General features: G+C 41.6%; 2 protein-coding genes across 3 annotated transcripts; one reads left to right on the top strand and one right to left on the bottom strand.

The window, feature by feature from the left end:
• Positions 1 to 724: 724 nt before the first annotated feature.
• tmem255a (transmembrane protein 255A) lies at positions 725 to 8,652 on the top strand. Its single transcript, XM_076103616.1, has 10 exons — positions 725 to 864; positions 3,103 to 3,245; positions 3,743 to 3,805; positions 5,417 to 5,506; positions 6,571 to 6,636; positions 6,795 to 6,883; positions 7,058 to 7,129; positions 7,453 to 7,621; positions 7,799 to 7,945; positions 8,509 to 8,652. Exons 1-10 carry the CDS (start codon positions 807 to 809, stop codon positions 8,650 to 8,652), a joined length of 1,041 nt encoding a protein of 346 aa, XP_075959731.1. The 5' UTR covers positions 725 to 806.
• Positions 8,653 to 10,505: 1,853 nt separating this feature from the next.
• On the bottom strand, positions 10,506 to 15,771 carry zbtb33 (zinc finger and BTB domain containing 33). Of its 2 annotated transcripts, none has more exons than XM_076103611.1 (2): positions 15,304 to 15,771; positions 10,506 to 13,925 (listed from the first exon to the last, which is right to left on the bottom strand). In XM_076103611.1, the coding sequence occupies exons 1-2, from the start codon at positions 15,611 to 15,613 to the stop codon at positions 12,016 to 12,018; spliced, it is 2,220 nt and encodes a 739-aa protein (XP_075959726.1). In that variant the 5' UTR covers positions 15,614 to 15,771; the 3' UTR covers positions 10,506 to 12,015. The 2 variants fall into 2 exon arrangements, with proteins under 2 accessions (XP_075959726.1, XP_075959727.1); XM_076103612.1 differs by lacking the exon at positions 15,304 to 15,771 and adding an exon at positions 14,910 to 15,233.
• Positions 15,772 to 16,445: the final 674 nt, after the last annotated feature.

Here is a 16,445-nt window from a genome sequence, read left to right as displayed (position 1 = left end):
ATGTGATGTATAACAAGCTCTCACATTAACTGTTTTACCCCTGCTTTCAGTGAGAGACACTCAGGTGGTGACCATTACATTTACCTCTCTCAGTGACTTTTTATTTTTTACTTTATTCACATTACTTCTATTTTCCTAATTACAAGCAAAACACTACAACTGTAGCCTACTACCTTCTTTTAAATCCCAAACCCATTATTCGAATTGTTCAATTAACGTTATCTCAACTATTCACCTTGTAGCTTAGAACGTTGACGTTAACCGTTAAAGTAACGTTTTCCAGCGTTAATTATCTTTAAAATGTCGGAATACTTGAATTTCGGTGGATGTTCGTTGTGTAGAGAAGGTATGAGGAGACTGTGCTATTATTACTCTGACCGTTAAACGTTTCGTTACACTTGCTTTGAAACAAGTCCAAGTAGTAACGTCTGTAAGAGACGAGTACAGTTGTTTTTTTGAGTAACGCTATGTGTTTGACATGCGCACACACAGCCAGCAGCAGCAGCAGCAGCAGCATCGACCCACCGTCCGACACCGACACACCGCGAGGACGGAGACCGACAGAGCTAGGTATCAAAGCCGCGGGGATGTGTGACGAACACGGGCTGGGCGAGGACGGAGGGCGGTTGTCAGAGAATGCCACACAGCAAGCCAAGACACCGATTGCTCCCGATTGTTCACAGCTATCTCTAAAATATATAGTGGAATAGCCAATAACGTTGAGTCGTGATTATTTTTGTTATTTTTATTTGTGTAATTTGCAAGAGGATTGTCCAGCGGACTGCGTTAAACATCCTCCAGCCAGCATGCCTCCTGCTCAGAGCCTTCAATCCAGCAGACTGACCCTCTCTGAAACAAGCATAGGTAGGTAGGTGTGTGTGTGCAAGGTCAACGGCTTGTCTGCAGCAGGTTTGATCAATTAAATGATATGCTGGTTTTACTGGTTTGGATTGTATTACGCTCCGACAGCATTATTGTAATTGCTCCTACACACAACGGTTAATAATTACACCACTCCCTCTTATTTTGGTCGGTTAAAAACAAAAACGGTATGTTTTCTTTCTCTCACAAAAGCTGACAAAAACACTCGTTGATCTCCAGACTGTTTTTTTCTGCTGGTCCAGGCCTGCAGCGCGTCACTGCAGGCGCGGCGACGTTGAGTAACCACAGGAGCCTGGATGTTTGGCTCTGACGGTTAACTGCCTGACACACACAGATCAATGCAGGATGGCCGTTCTGCTACCATGATGATAACATGAATAAAGGGGTCTTTTGTGTAGGGGGAAATCTGTGAATATATTTTGTGTATTTTAGTGCTGCCCATAACAGGTTGTTCTCACTAGATGGTACTGGCTTGTTAATTGTAGTACTCAATATACACAGTTGATGGTAGAAGCATTCATGTGAGTTTGTTTTAGACTTCATATTCATTTAAAGGCAATTTTGGAGAATGAAAAGTAGTCACTTACTGCAGCATCACTGGACTGGAAAGGCATAGATAGGTTGGTGGTGTAACCATATAGGGATGGTTATGTCACACTGACCATCGGTGGATCTATTATACTTGTAATAGAATTTTGAGTAACGTTAAACATAAGTAATCTTAAATCTAATAACTGTACCCATACTTAGTTATAGAGTATAGTTAATATATTATTAATATATTATTAATTTCAGTGATGCAAAACAGCAATGTGCATTGTTTCAATTAGCTGTAGTTTAGCATGTGAGACCAGGAAATAACATCAATCTACAACACAGAATTACAATGAACATAATCCCAGACGAAATGTAGTATCATCACAATATAATTGTTATTATAATATAATTCTCGATATATTCCTAGGTCATTAATCTGTTGTTGTGCAGGCATCATGGTGAGAAAACTTAACAGAGAACATTTGCGTTCCCTGCTCAGTGTAGTGACTTCTTATTGATCTTTAGGTTGGAGCATCATACTTTAGCAGCAGTGACATCTGTATTGTGAATTACCAACTCTCTGTTTCCAAAAATTGATAAAACAGAACATAGAGGTGACGTCGATGATCTATTAGTCTGACGATGTTGAGATGAGCTTTTTGAACACCGCAGGATAAATAAAACAGGAAGAGGTAAAAAATAGATGGAGTAGTAGTAGTCAGTCTGACTACTGCTGAAACAAATGCATTAAACTAAATAGTTAAAGAAGAAACGTTGGACTGAACCAAATCTTCTTAGAAATCATTTTCAGCGAGCAGATTTTTGCAAAATGCTCTCTGAGAGGATGTTCAGACGAGTCTGTTTTACATCGGAGTGAATGTTGTAAACCTCTGGCACTTCGTTTTTAATCAATGGTTGTCTTTGTATTTCATTTGTGCATATTGTTAATATGTTTATATGACTTCTGAATTGCAAACCGTTCACATATTTTGTTGTGTATTTTAATATGTTCTGATATAAATGATGGTTGTATTATTAGTATCTTGTGTTGAATGTCGTCCCGTCTGTCCTGTCGCACTATGACATCACTAAGCCAAGTTCTTAACAATATTTGTTGTAATGCCAACACAGTTAATTCAATTGGTACCAGAATAACAACTAACAATACAGTATACGCTTACCTGGCATACCTGCATCATATAGTATCAGTTGGCTGTAAAATAGTCACCCTAATTTGAGCCTTTCAAAAAAAGTAACATATACAGTATGAATATGTCAAGTAAAGATTGTTTATTTTGTTGTAAGTTTTTTTTTTTTTTTCTATCATGAGCAATATAAGAAGCCATTGTCATTTTCAGAGCTAAATACTGCAACATAATTAGCCACTCAATGTAAATGTGAAAGAGAAACTGGAGTCCACTCCTGAGTCTCTTTAACTCCTTCCCATTGCATCAATGCTTGTGGTGGATTTTAGTTGCAGCCTCATCCTCTGATTTCCCATCACATTACTGCCCACGTCACAGCAGTAAGAAACCAGAAGAAGAAACCATTTTTATTGTCATATACATATACACATACACGAAATTTGCCTTCTGCATTTGACCCATCCCTGTATATAGGGAGCAGTGGGCTGCCAATGATAGGCGCCCGGGGAAAAAGGCTCTCTCATTTGTCGTCTCACAGGTTCCTTTAAGAGGAGGAAGAGGAAATCCATAATAGTGTTGGTGTTGCTGCTCATCGTATCCGTGCTCATCCTCATCTTTGGCCTGGCAGCGACTACCAGGACGCAGAACATCACAGTGGGCGGCTACTACCCAGGAGTCATTGTGAGTGCACGTTCACACCTGCATGCCACAGCAGGCAGGCCTGTCAGAGTTCATAATGAGTGAGGTGTGAGTGAAGTGAGAGTCTTTCCAGCCAGCTCTTCCCTCTCCTGCTGAAACTAATTACTGAAGGTCTCTGCGGGTTGAATTTTCCCCACATTCATTATTCAGCATCACTGTCATTAGGGGCTGAGTGAGGCAAAGTATCTCAGTCCATAAATGTGTTTTCTTCACAATACTCGGCTTTTAGCATTCTGCTTCAATTAAAGAGCGACGAGGAAAGCAGCCACTGTATGTCAGCTACATTTCTTAGGATGGGCCTTCAGGCTTCATGCTCAAATTCACTTGATTCATAGTTAAATGCATTTTGCTTATCTATAAAAGTTGATGGTTTATTAGAGAGTAAACATGCTGAGGCATGACAGAAACACATGTTTTATCTAACTGCTAAGATATTCAAATGAGATCAATGCCCTAACAGCTTTTTTCTTTTTTTTCAGCTGGGCTTTGGCTCTTTTCTGGGAATTATCGGTGCTCATTTGATAGAGAACAAGAGGCAGATGGTAAGAGGATTTATGTTACCTCTTTGCATTGAGATCACTTTAAGTGCTTGGTGTCTCCCTCACAGAAAACTGTCATTAAACTGTGTATCAGCCCCAATGACCTTACGACAGCCTACAGGCCTGATTATGTTATTTAAGTGACAACAGAAAGAGCAGACCTGACCCAGACTGTGAGTCCCACTTCGCCAGAGGAGGTTTGTGTATCGGAGAAAGTATCCTGGGCTTTGAGGGACATGCAGCCAGAAATAGAAGTAGGGTGTAAGTTGAGGAGGACCGATGTCTACACTGGAATGTGGGGAAGGAAACTGCAGAGTAGGGGAGCAGGTGGGAGGTGCCGGGCAGGGACTGTCAGGGCTGCAATGAAGAATGGGTTTGTACCGTGACACCTTTTCACATAACTCAGCAAGGTTTGGACGGCTGTAATCCCACAAATGATTGAGCTATGGCATGTTACGCCACGCTGCCCCTAAAATGTATGGCGTTTCCCATAAAATGTTTCCCATAAAATGTTATGACACACAATCAAATCCGATGATTTGTGTTGTGGTTTGGGGAATTAGAGGCACACAGGACTTACATTTTCAGTAGTTGACCTACAAAAAATGAATTGACTATTTTGATAATCGATCAATCGCTTTATTCATTTTTGAGCAGAAATGCCAACAATTCACGTCTAGACAGGTGTTTTATGATAGTTAATTAAATATATTTGGATTTTGAACTGTTGCTTGGACAAAACAATGACTGGGTTTAGTTTATGTTTCAAGGTTTATGTTTGGAAAAACATCTTTAGGGATTATTTATTCAGAGTTTACTGTGTGGGAGTGGTTTGATCTGATTTGTTTGACAGAGGTCTTGCAGCATGAGCAAACGATCCCACAACTGTCATCAGACTTTAATTCAAATGTTGCCTCGTTGATGTGATTTACAGTTGGGTCTCATCCACTTCAATCCAGCGAGAAGAGCACAGAGTAAAAAAACACAAATACAGAAATTCTTTTAATGTTCTTAGTTTGGCAGAAAATAGTGCGTTGATGGAGGGCCACATCGTTTAGAGTAAGAAACCAATAAAATAAGTTGTCTGGGCCTTTAAAAACGATAAGCCTGACCAACAATCAACACATCTCAACTCAGATCCTAAACATGTGTTGTTAAAAATGCCGTCGTTTTCAATCAAATGCTGCTGGATGTATTCATGTTAGCATCATAGAAGTCTGCACGGTATAAATCCCTGTTACCTCTAGCTGTTTGATCCGTTGTGTCACCTGCACTGCCTCCCTCCAGCGAGCTGGGCTGGCTGCAGACAGAGTGGTTTGATGTGTAATTGAATACACGCTGTCTTTCATTGAGGAGTGTATGTGTGTGTGTGTGTGGGGGGGCATTGTGCCAGCCATGAAGAACATGACGGGACCACACAGCCCCCGCCACCCTCATCCTATTCCATTCATAAGTATAGTCCTGCATGATGATACACATTAGTGATGAAAACGTAACCCAATACAAAAGTGCTGAGAGGAAGCAATTAACGTTGTTGCTGTTTAAGTTGAGTTTATAGTTTCAAAATCATTACACAGTGATAAAGAGTGATGAAGCTGATGTTTTCCTTCACAGTTAGTGGCATCCATGGTCTTCATCAGTTTCGGAGTGGTGGCCGCCTTCTGCTGTGCTATTGTCGATGGAGTGTTTGCTGCGAGGCATATTGTAAGTATCACTGAGGCTTCTATGTATTTAACCAAACTGATAAATTATGAATATGAAAACTTATGCCCTGACTTATAACAAGCTGATGAATCAATGCCATCCCCATTAAAGCTTAATATACTCTGTCTGCATTAGACATACAGTAAAACGAATGCCCTTCTGCAAGGCCTTTGCTCACATGTGGCCGTCTGTAGCAGCTGCTGCCCCCGTCTCAGCGAGACAAATATATAATGTGGTAGAGGCAGATTCTCCATGACGCGAGGTACTTAACACGATAATAAATAACCACTAATGCACTCTTGAAAACAATTATGCTAAAATCAGTTATGGCTGGGTAAAAAGTGAGATCAGCACTGTTAGCAGGTTTTCATTTGCCAGTAGCATCAGTGAAATGGAACATTTCTTTTCACACAGTTTTTTTGTGCACTGAACTCCAAAGAGGCTGCTGGCGCGCTATTGAATAAAGAGAACTAGGAGTATGATGCCGTGACAGACTGAAGAGATGATGTGATGTTGTCAGATGCTTTACATTGTCTTTTTTCTAACTCTTACATTTATCTACATTTTCACGAACTGAATCACGTTTTTGGTGCCGAAAGACAAAATTCTTTCTCGCTTTGCCCCAAATATACATCAAATATAGGGCTACACAATTAAGCGCATAATAACCACAATCATCCTTTTTGTTATGTGCTATAATCATGATCTACTTCTAAAGTGCTTGCATCCAGTCAAATGTAAAGTTTCTGACCCTTCACAGGTGTTTGTTTGAGGCACCTAGCAATAAATTAATAATTAATGAAATTATCACAAACTAACTGACACAATGAACCTGAATTTTCGTGTCCCCAGTGGTCTTTACCCAGTTAATAATTCAGCCTTGCTTTCTAGCTGTCTATGAGGTTTTGATCGATGACGTTTTGCTGTCATTAATAATGCAGCTCTCATCACATACAAGCTCTTGTCTCTTTGCTTCTGCTTCTTCTAGTTCAGTTTGGTTCGTAAGTAGACCAGCGATGCATTGTGCTGTGAAATCTATAAAAAAAATGTTTATTATACTGCAGGACCTCAGGCCTCTGTATGCTGGCCGCTGTGAGTATCACTCTAGTGACACTTCACCTGAACGTGATGTAAGAAATTTTATTTACTCTATCTGTTTACAGAAATACTATTAATTTCATCCTCAGTGTACGTGTTAGCCCTGAAATTGTATGGGGACATTGTTCGGAGCCAGAATCTGACCCAAAGTAAAAAGGACAACTTATTTTAAATCATTTTTGACCGTCAGGTGTCCTGTCAGACGTCATCGCGGACATCTTGTAACCTGCGCGTAAAGGGCAACACCTGTTACTGCTGCGACCTCTACACCTGCGGGAAGTGAGTACGCTGAGAAAACGGACAAACCTCTGAATCAGTGGCTGCTTACTTTGCTGTGCTACCTTTAATTGTTTGGATTTTTTGACTGTGCCATTTTTGTGGGAGTTTGTTCTGCACTGCTACGTTGATTGTATTAGAACAAGACTGTTTCTTTTCTTTTAACCTTTGTTTCAGAGAACATCCTCTTATGGGACTTCAGAATAAAGATGTTTTGAAAAAGTTTAGAAAATCATCCATGATTTGGAAGTAGGTCCCTTTTTTTTCTAGAACCATATTGGCGATGTAATGATCAACTCATAAGTGATGACTAAAGTAATTGTGTGGAGTCTTTATGATGTAACTCACTATAGAAATGTGTTTTTAGGGTGCCATTTCCTCTCTGCATGTCCTTTTTGTGTCCAAACCCTCGTCCATGTCCTCTGTGTCACTAGCTCGTCATAGACTCATATCTCTATAAATGAAAACCTTATGTTTTTCCTTTATTGTGTCCTGAATACAAGAAGTACAAACTTAATCAGTGACCTTTGTAGCTTGACTGTATGCCGTCTCCCTCTCTGTCCCACCCACTGGTCTAGCCGTGTAGAGATGATGGGAGGCTACCACGAATACACCGACGTGAAGAGCTGCCAGGACGTGGTGCACCTCTATCACCTGCTGTGGTCCGCTACAATCCTCAACATCATTGCCCTCTTTCTGGGCATCATTACTGCGGCAGTGCTGGGAGGATTCAAAGACCTGGTGGGTACATTTGTTAACCAGCAAAGAAGAGAAGACACCGTCGGACAGCTGGGCTGAAATACTGCTGAATGTTTTGAAATAATTGTGGCTTTGTCAGTATGAGCTGAGTAAAGCAATTCTAATTCTCTGGTGTTTGAATTTATAGAAACTGATCAATATTCTTCATGTCCTTGTCAGATTCCCTCTGCTGCCTCAGAGAGTACATCTGAACCAGAGGCCATCACAGCTCCAGTCCACCCACAGCCTCCTCCAGCCACCACCACCATCAACTCATATTACAACACTGCCCCCTGCCTGCCGCCTTACACTGCATACGACCTGCAGGTAAGGGGCCAATTAAATCAGTGACGTCTAGTTCAGCTCAAGTGTCTCATTCAAAATTATGTTTTTTGACGAACGAAATGTACGTGAAAGTGATCAGGCATATTATGATGTGAAATAGCATTTAACTGCCGGATTAACTCGAACGTTTCAATGCCTGCAGTCAATAGTATCTTCTTACACTTTCTATTAATCTCTTGGTTTTCTTTTCTCACTGTCAACATAAAAATCTTCTAAATAGGGTGGTAAATGTCTGCAGCAAAATTAAAACAGCTGATAAAGAAAGCAGATTAAGATAAACCCAAACTAACTGATATAACGACTCTTTCACAACCTCTGCCATCTCTCTAAACTCTTTGAGGAAGATGACCTGAGAGAATAAACCCATTCAGGGACCAAATTCTTAATATCCTTAAATTGAAATTGTGCACTCTGTGCATTCTATTTGTATATTAATGTACTCCGTGTTCTTATATCTTAGGGGGATAAAATAAGTGATGAATTGACTATTCTGAAGCCAAAGTCGTAAACAGATCATTCTGATAAATGTTTAGTCTCGCCTGCAGGGCTCCTGCCTGTTCCCCGACTCCTCAGGTCTCTCAGACGACTCCCAGTCTGGAGCCAGCCACCTGTGGCCCACTATGATCCCTCCGCGCTACTCTCCTCCTCACAACCATCCTGACGAGAAGCCTCCACCGTACAGCCCGTGATGCGGCTTCAAGCAAAGACGGCGCCTGAAACGTTGTCGGGTGTCTTTAGACGCCGAATGCACTGTTCCTCCGAGCTTTTCCTCACAATCTTTGAGAACTGTGTTGAAGGAAAGGTGGTGAGGAAGAGGAGGACGACCACGGAGCACACTCACTTTGAGTTCAGCCCAAAACACTGAGTATTTGTCTCCCTGGGCACCACTCACACTCATGCCTGCACTGTATGTGTGTTTGTGTACATCTACACATCGAGAGACAACCGGATCAAAGCCAGGACTGTTTACACATTTATCTGCCTTAATGCTTCCAGTGCTGCAGCTCTTGGTCTCCTGGACTTATTCTGTGCGAAAACTCCAAAACTCTCCTCCAGCTCATGCTTTAAATTTACTTCTCTTTAGTTCATATTGTAAATACTTCATGCCTCGAGCGGCAAAGAGGATGACGTCCTCACTGTTTGCAGTTTGGATCTGGACTGATGCTCACAGCCACGACCTTCCTGTGGGATCGAAAATCAAAAACTGTAGTTGTCGGCCAAAGCACTTTCTTTAGCCGTTTGGTAGCAAAGTAGACAGTAATGGAGGTTTTACATGCTCGTAATGTATGTACAGCAGTATGGTATACAGATGCTCCTTGAGCAGTTAAGACTAAGGTATCTGAACAGATCATGGTATCTATTTATCAACTCTTCAGTTTATGTTCCAAAATATCTTGATCAATGTGTGGTGCACTTTGCAGAGCAACGTTTATGAAGAAATAAGTTATTCTGCAGTAGATGTTGAGGAAGGACGGTTAAGTTAAGTTGCACTTCAAACCCTATTTATTGTCTTTTCACTAAAAGCTGCCAAGAAGGTAAACATATATCTATCTCTCTTTGTAAGTAGTCGTAATCTCACATCTATGAGTTTAAAAGTGTTGTCTCTGTCAGGCCGAGTGTGGACAGTCAGTGCTGGATTCACTGACATGAGATGGGAGATAATGAAGAGTCAAAAGGACTGTTGTTCACTGAGGAAGAGAGAAGAGTCAACTTAGTCCATGAGACAGGTCTCTGTCAGCTTTAATCACTGCTGTTCATCATTTAAACAAATTTTCAGGGGCTGATTGTCAGTTCCTCTTTGTCTTGCCATTAAAAAATGTTTTGTGTAATTCAAAGAGTTTCTTCTTATTCAAGGTAGCAACACCACGGTCGCTTTGATCCAGACTGAAACATTTCAACAGCTACAGGTAGCCATGAAACTCTGCCGACATTCATAGTGCCCAGAGGATGATCCCTACAGACCTCAGTGATCCCAGTTTTTCCTGTAGCGCCATCATGAGGTAATGAGGTCGACATTTTTTGGTGTGACGAAAATTCCTCATCAGTTTGAAGGATTGCCACGGCGTTTGGTGTAGATGTGCATGTCCCCCTCTAAAGAGGAAAGTAGTAACTTTGGTGACCCCGTAACTTTCTACATGTCCATCATCTCGTCAAACGTTGAAGTTTATGACCAATTACCTGAAAAACGAATTATGTAGCGCCAATTAGCAAATGTTAGCATGCTAACTTGCTAAGTAAATATGGTGACGGTGGTAAACATAAACCCTGCCAACATCAGCATATTAGCTCAAAGCACCGCCTCACAGAGCCACTAAGGCTACATTTCCTCAGTGAAACCAGGACGATTAAACTGAGTTTACCCATTTCACTGAGCAAAAATATAAATATGTATATGTCTTATTACACCAGCTTTTGATTTTGTGTATTTTTTCCAGACTTTGCGAGAGGCAATGTGATTAAGTTCGTACGTTGTGTTCATCTCATCACAACACAGTAAATAAAATGAGAGATATTTAAATGCTGTTGGTGCAAGACAATTAAGTAAAAATAGTAAAAGAATAATTTATTTACCATCAGGGAATTGTTGCCAATTGACAGAAAAAGAACATTTAGTTAGATGCCAACAGAACAGAGTATTTAATAACTATTTCATGTTGTATACCGCTATAAACCTAATAAATACATGTGAAACAGTTAAAAAGAAAGTGGGGTTAATACAAATATACTGTACATTAGACACCAATGTTAATCTGTTAATTAAAAAACAAATCTTGCATGATTTTATTGAATGACACAGAATAGATTCCCATGTTAGCACTAGTTTCTTTTTTTTTTTTACTCACACTGACCAATCACTACATTGTTGATACAATGGAAAAAACGAGTAAAAAAGTAAGAATATTACAGACAAATCTTCTGCCTGATCCGACACCGAGTGCTTTGAAATAATCCTCAATTTATGTCAATCCTATCATCACACTTATGCTAGTCTCTAGCCTACTCTATGAAGGATTTTGGCATTGAAATATATATATTAAAAGTAAAGGAAACATGTTAAGCATAGGAAACAAAAATGTACAAGTGAATGAAAATAAAAACAGGTTTAATCAACAAAAAAGAAAGCCAAAACTTCAAACCACTGAAAAATTAAATAACCATTGTATATCTTCCCTTCCACAACACCCAGATGTGGAATCGCCAACAATCACACAATGAAAAAATATATTTCCAATCATAATAAACATTCTCTTGAACAGAATGAGGCTTAAAATAGTCTCACATTGGAACAAGCAATGATCAGTTCATCAACGCCTTCTGTTAAACTAAGTTCATGATCCGGTAACGATAGATTCATTCGACTATGGATCATATCCTGAATTTTATACAGATCTGTTGAAACCACAAAACGCATTATAATGTATCCTGTGAACAAAAGGTTGCCTCGTTGCAAAAATCATCTGCTGATGTTTCACATTCCTAAATAGGCAAAGCTCCTAAATGCGTAGGACCGGTTGCATACACAGGTCTAACGTCACGTATTGGCCTGAATGTGTAAGATGATAAAAGTAAAGTTTGTATAGATATAACTTCCCACATACAGTGAAAAATTAAATATACATGACTTAACCGTTTATTACAGCTAGTGAGACTTCTTGCATGGATTTGTTCCTTCACCCTCTTACTGCGTGGGAACCACTGCTATATGGTTTTTCTAACGTGACTATCATTTGTTCCAATGACACAAAAAGATCACGTTATTACACAAGCAGAGGAACATGATTAAAGGTCTGGTCATATTGCGCTGTCATCCTGCAACTATTCCTTCCGTCTCCGTTCAACTCAAGTTGAAGAAATTCAATCAATCTCCAGCTTGCTCCGGCAGACTCACAGACATTATTCACCAAGTTTAGTACAATATTACACCTTTAAAATGTCATTGAAAGGAAGCCGACACTTAAGAATTACAGAAGAATATTGTTGACATGGAACCAAGGAGGAAATAGGCGGGTGGGGCACCAAAAAGGCACAGGTAATGGAGCAGCGTGTGCTGCTCAGTAGGTCTCTGGTATAACAAAGTCAAACTCCGTGGCTCCCTGTGGAATGCTGTTAACGGTCGACGCTGGTCGGGCGCGAGCGTTGGGCTGCATGTGAGCGTCGGGCTCGACAAAGATGTCGTCCCAGTTCAACATCCTGCTCTGAGTGGAGGAGTGGACGTCTTCGCCGACGGCGGTTATGTGATGCACGCTGCCATCCTCCGATATGACGGGGACCCCCTGCCCGTCCGTGCTCCACGAGTACGGCTTCATCTGCACCGTTTTACACGGCAGGAGTCGGTACAAGTTGTTGTCCGTCTCGTCTTTCTCTTTCCTCCCGCTGGGATCCTGGTTGTGGGCTTGCTTGCAGTGGGTGGACAGCAACTGGTAGTTCATGAACATTTCATTGCACACCAAGCACTGGTACCTCCGCTCTCCCGTGTGGTGGATTTCATGTTTAGTTCTGTACTCGGCCAGTGCAAAGACCTTGTTGCAGTGGCGACACGGATACTTCTTTTCCCACGAGTGGGTGTTGAAGTGACGACGGAGACTCGTCAGACAAACGTAGGGGCGCTTGCAGACGACGCACACGAAGAACGTCTTCCCGTCCATGATGAGCTCATAGTGGTCCTCGAGCTCCATTTTGGCCTTTTTCTTGTTTGGGCCTCCCAGCGGTGAGGTGGGTATTTGATCGAACGGTTTCAAAGGCGTCGCCATAAACGCCCTCTTCCCTCTATTGACTTTAGATCCCCCTTCGCCTGGATCTTCCTTCACCGGGACAATGTCGTATGTGTTTTCTCCAATATTTGCATACACTTTACAGCCTGACGAAATCGAATCAATCTCCGTGGTTGTATTGAGTGTCACTGTCTTTTTTGCTGCTATGGCCGATTTGGGACTGTTCGTTTGATTTGCTTGGCCTTCAGTCAAATCTAGGAGCTTTAATTTGAAATCCCCTTGCTGAGAGGAAGCAGAGACCTGCTTCTTGTGGACTCCCATTATATCGCTGTTTTCCGAGGACTGAGAGGCACTCGAGGGCTCGGGGGTGACATTGCTTGACCTGGCTGGCGTTGTTGGGGCACTTCCTGAGGAAACTCTGGCCGGGGACGCCGAGTTATTGGAGCTGCTGTCTGGACTGTGCAGAGGGCTGCTGTTGGGGATGCTGATGATCGGACCACTGATGATCGAACCACTGATGATCGGACCACTGATGATCGGAGGCTTTACAGGACTTGTTTTCAAGGGGGCGCTGGCTTTCTCTTTTGCTACTGTATGATTTGATTCTTCATTTTGCTTTGATGCTGCCTTTCCTGAATCAGCTGTATCCACATCGATGGGGTCACCAGATTTGGCTTTCTGATTGGCCGCTCTGGTTTGAGCATCCGTTTGTGAGACAAACATAACATCACCGTCCGAGTCCGAGTCGTTGCCCGCCGGCTTGCTCGTCTGATTGAATTCCTCGGCAGATATGGAGAAAGACTCTGCGATGATGGGCATCATCTCTGCGGGTGTGCCACTTTTGCTCTCCGTCTCCTTTGACAAACCAGGCAGACCCTTAACTTGTGACAACGGTGTCCCCAAGTTTGCAATGAACTTGACTCCCAGTATCTGTCCAGCATTGATGAGCTCCTCGAGTATGTCGGAGCGGACGCGGAAAATCTTGGAGCTGTAAATGTAATTGAGAATCTCCTCAAAAATTTCCGCTCTGATGAAGTTTAACTCGATCACTTGTCCGGCTACACTGAAGAGCTGGTGGAAATACGTACTCGAAGCAGACAGGACGGTTTTGTGAGCTCTGAATTTCCTGTCCTGTATGATAATGGTGACGTCACAAAATAACCCATGATTCCGCTGCTCGTTCATCGACTTCAGCACAGACACTGCATACTGTGTGTCGGTCGCAGAGATCAGCTTTAGACTCGGCATGGCTGTAGAGAGAAAAAAATCAAAGAGAATAAATGATTAATTTATCAATCCACAAGAAAGGGCAGAAAATTACATTATGGTGACATGCAAGCATTCAAAAGGTGAACAATCAGGACAGTTTGTTCAAGGACGTCCTGAAACCATCTGACTTTGTTTTCTTTTGTTTGTACAACACTGTGGTATGTTTGTTTTTGTGGAAATCGTCTTAAGGAGGTGTTGATATATGGTCATCTTGGCTCTAGTTTGAGATGCTGTTGTATTTGTAATGCATTATACTGCAGGGTATGTTAAATTTATCAATAGAAGATCTTTGATGTCATTTTCGATACATAAAAGTACATTTTTTTTGAAGTGCTCTGGTGGACAAGCTTTGTGATGGTTATACTTTTAGGCTATACTGTGGAGCAGAAATGGCTAATAACGTGTCAGTCAACATATTCCCCCGATTACAATAAATATGCACGTATTTATTAGCAGAAAAGATCATTTAAAGTTCTCGGAAAGGCCGTGTTTTAGTCTTTAATGCAAACAGGAACAGTCACAGTATGCACTTCAACATCAGTGTTTGTAGTCGTGCTAATCTTAGGCATCATAATTTAGTCCGACAACAAAAACAATAACGTTACCTTAGCCACACGTTAGCTAACGTCACACCTCAGTTTAACAAAGTTGTAACTAGCTTTGAGCTTAGTCTCGCGTGACATTGCACACGTGCATAACTACGTTTAATAGGCTTTAACGGGGACGTTTGCTACTTTAATTAAAACAGTATTAACGCAATCGATCTGATATTCAAACATCGTAACGGGCTAGCTAACAAAGGTAACTAGCTGCGTTTCCTCCTCACTTCCTCTTTCATGAGGAGCGGGCAGCGCGGCCTGCTGTTTAGCATATTGTTAGCATGCTAGCTTCAAACACAACACTACGACGGATGCGTGAGATCTGTTTACGTTAAACAGCTGCACATACAACTACTTCTGTTTTACCTGCAACCCTGATGTTTGCTGACAGGACTGAGCAGGACCACCGACACCGACTGTAGTATCGTAGCTGGCTACAGACAATGGCTAACAACACACAACACCCTGCCGACTGAGCTACAGCCTCATTGATGGAGCAGCCACAAGGAGTCGCCGTCGTGTAGGATTATCAAGCACACATTTAAACCGTAATATCATTACAAGACCTACAATAACAATACATAATTTGATTCATGTTAGTGTTAAAACCACAATGAAATCGTGCCGTTAATTCAGCAGAAAGCGGTTAAGTTAACGTGTAACTGTTTACGCGCCGGGTTTAGATAACTACCGGTTCATTCCCTTCAAAATAAAAGTTTACTGCGACGATCTCTACATACATTAATTAAGAGCATAATACCTGAAGCGATCTCTTTAGGCACAGATTCAGGTTCTCTTGCTGACGTCCCGATGGAGCTGTTGAATTCTGCATGAAGCTCATCGGACGTGGTCTTCCTGCTCCTTCCCTTATATCTATCATACTTTCCCGCGTGTTTTGCGATGTAATGCCGCTTCATATTTAACCCCGTAAACAGTACTTTCTGCTTGCAAATGAGGCACGTAGCGGTCGCATTCAACTCCGTGAAAAAGAACTCCATTGCCAGTGCATCTTCAAGTTTCTTGCACACCGGCTTCACGGTTCTTTCCAGTTTAACGGTATTAGAAGACATCTTGCTTCTGGCGCGTCTCTGATGTTACAAAACACACGGACTACTTTACAGAGAGAACCGGTGTTGTTGTGTAGCATCCCAAACTACTGTATACCGTGGAGTTGCTGGTTGCTCAGTTAAAAGTCCACAGACCACATTGATTTGAACTTCCGGTGTTGTGCCTGCCCACCGAAATCTTCGTCATGTATCTCGCGGGAGGTCGCACACTGCCAGATTCGTCAATAGAGTCGCGTCAACGGAAGTTCAAAATGCTAGACCACGTGATTCATGGAGCCAAAACTCGGTTCTTTTTCATGACAATTGCTTTTAAAAATAAATAAAGAAAGTCGGAAACTTAATTTTTTTCAAGGAAAAAGATAAGAGAAAATATTATGACCAAGGAGTAAATATAGTGAAGGCATTTCAATTAGGGCTGGATGAGACGGTCACATGGAAAAATCACATTGATAAAATAGACGATAAATGTAAAAAGTTTTGAAAATTATGAGATGCTTAGCACTATGTGGGGGACTGATAAAGTTACTTTGAGGAGCATTTATACATCTTTAATTAGGTCAGTCCTGGATTACAGTTGTATTGTGTTTGATTCAGCTGCATGTATGGTTTTAAAAAAACTAGAATCCAGTTGCAAGCATTAAGAATATGCTGTGAGGTATTCAAGTCTTCAGAAGAAGCACTGGGAATGATGACACATCCTCACTTTTCTCAAAGATACTGGACTGATGGGAAGAACATGAGCCGAGAGCTCATGCGATAATGCTCCATTTAGTTACAATTTGCCATTAACACAGAAAAGAGGAGGACGGTCAGAAACATGAGCAGGAAAGAGGGC

The sequence above is a fragment of the Anarhichas minor genome, unplaced genomic scaffold (genome assembly GCF_050575085.1).
Source record: "Anarhichas minor isolate MPS153535 unplaced genomic scaffold, ASM5057508v1 ptg000028l, whole genome shotgun sequence".
NCBI classification, from domain to species: Eukaryota; Metazoa; Chordata; class Actinopteri; order Perciformes; family Anarhichadidae; genus Anarhichas; species Anarhichas minor.
Note: the sequence above shows the minus strand (reverse complement) of the source record. Positions and strands in the feature narration are given on the sequence as shown.

What these genes read in the sequence shown, in the direction of transcription:
- tmem255a (XM_076103616.1), top strand. Translation starts at nt 807, where the DNA reads ATGCCTCCTGCTCAGAGCCTTCAATCCAGCAGACTGACCCTCTCTGAA. An exon ending in GCTACTACCCAGGAGTCATT is followed by an intron (nt 3,246 to 3,742) that starts GTGAGTGCACGT and finishes CTTTTTTTTCAG; the next exon opens with CTGGGCTTTGGCTCTTTTCT. An exon ending in TGGGAGGATTCAAAGACCTG is followed by an intron (nt 7,622 to 7,798) that starts GTGGGTACATTT and finishes TGTCCTTGTCAG; the next exon opens with ATTCCCTCTGCTGCCTCAGA.
- zbtb33 (XM_076103611.1), bottom strand. Translation starts at nt 15,613, where the DNA reads ATGTCTTCTAATACCGTTAAACTGGAAAGAACCGTGAAGCCGGTGTGC. An exon ending in GCCTAAAGAGATCGCTTCAG is followed by an intron (nt 13,926 to 15,303) that starts GTATTATGCTCT and finishes TTCTCTCTACAG; the next exon opens with CCATGCCGAGTCTAAAGCTG.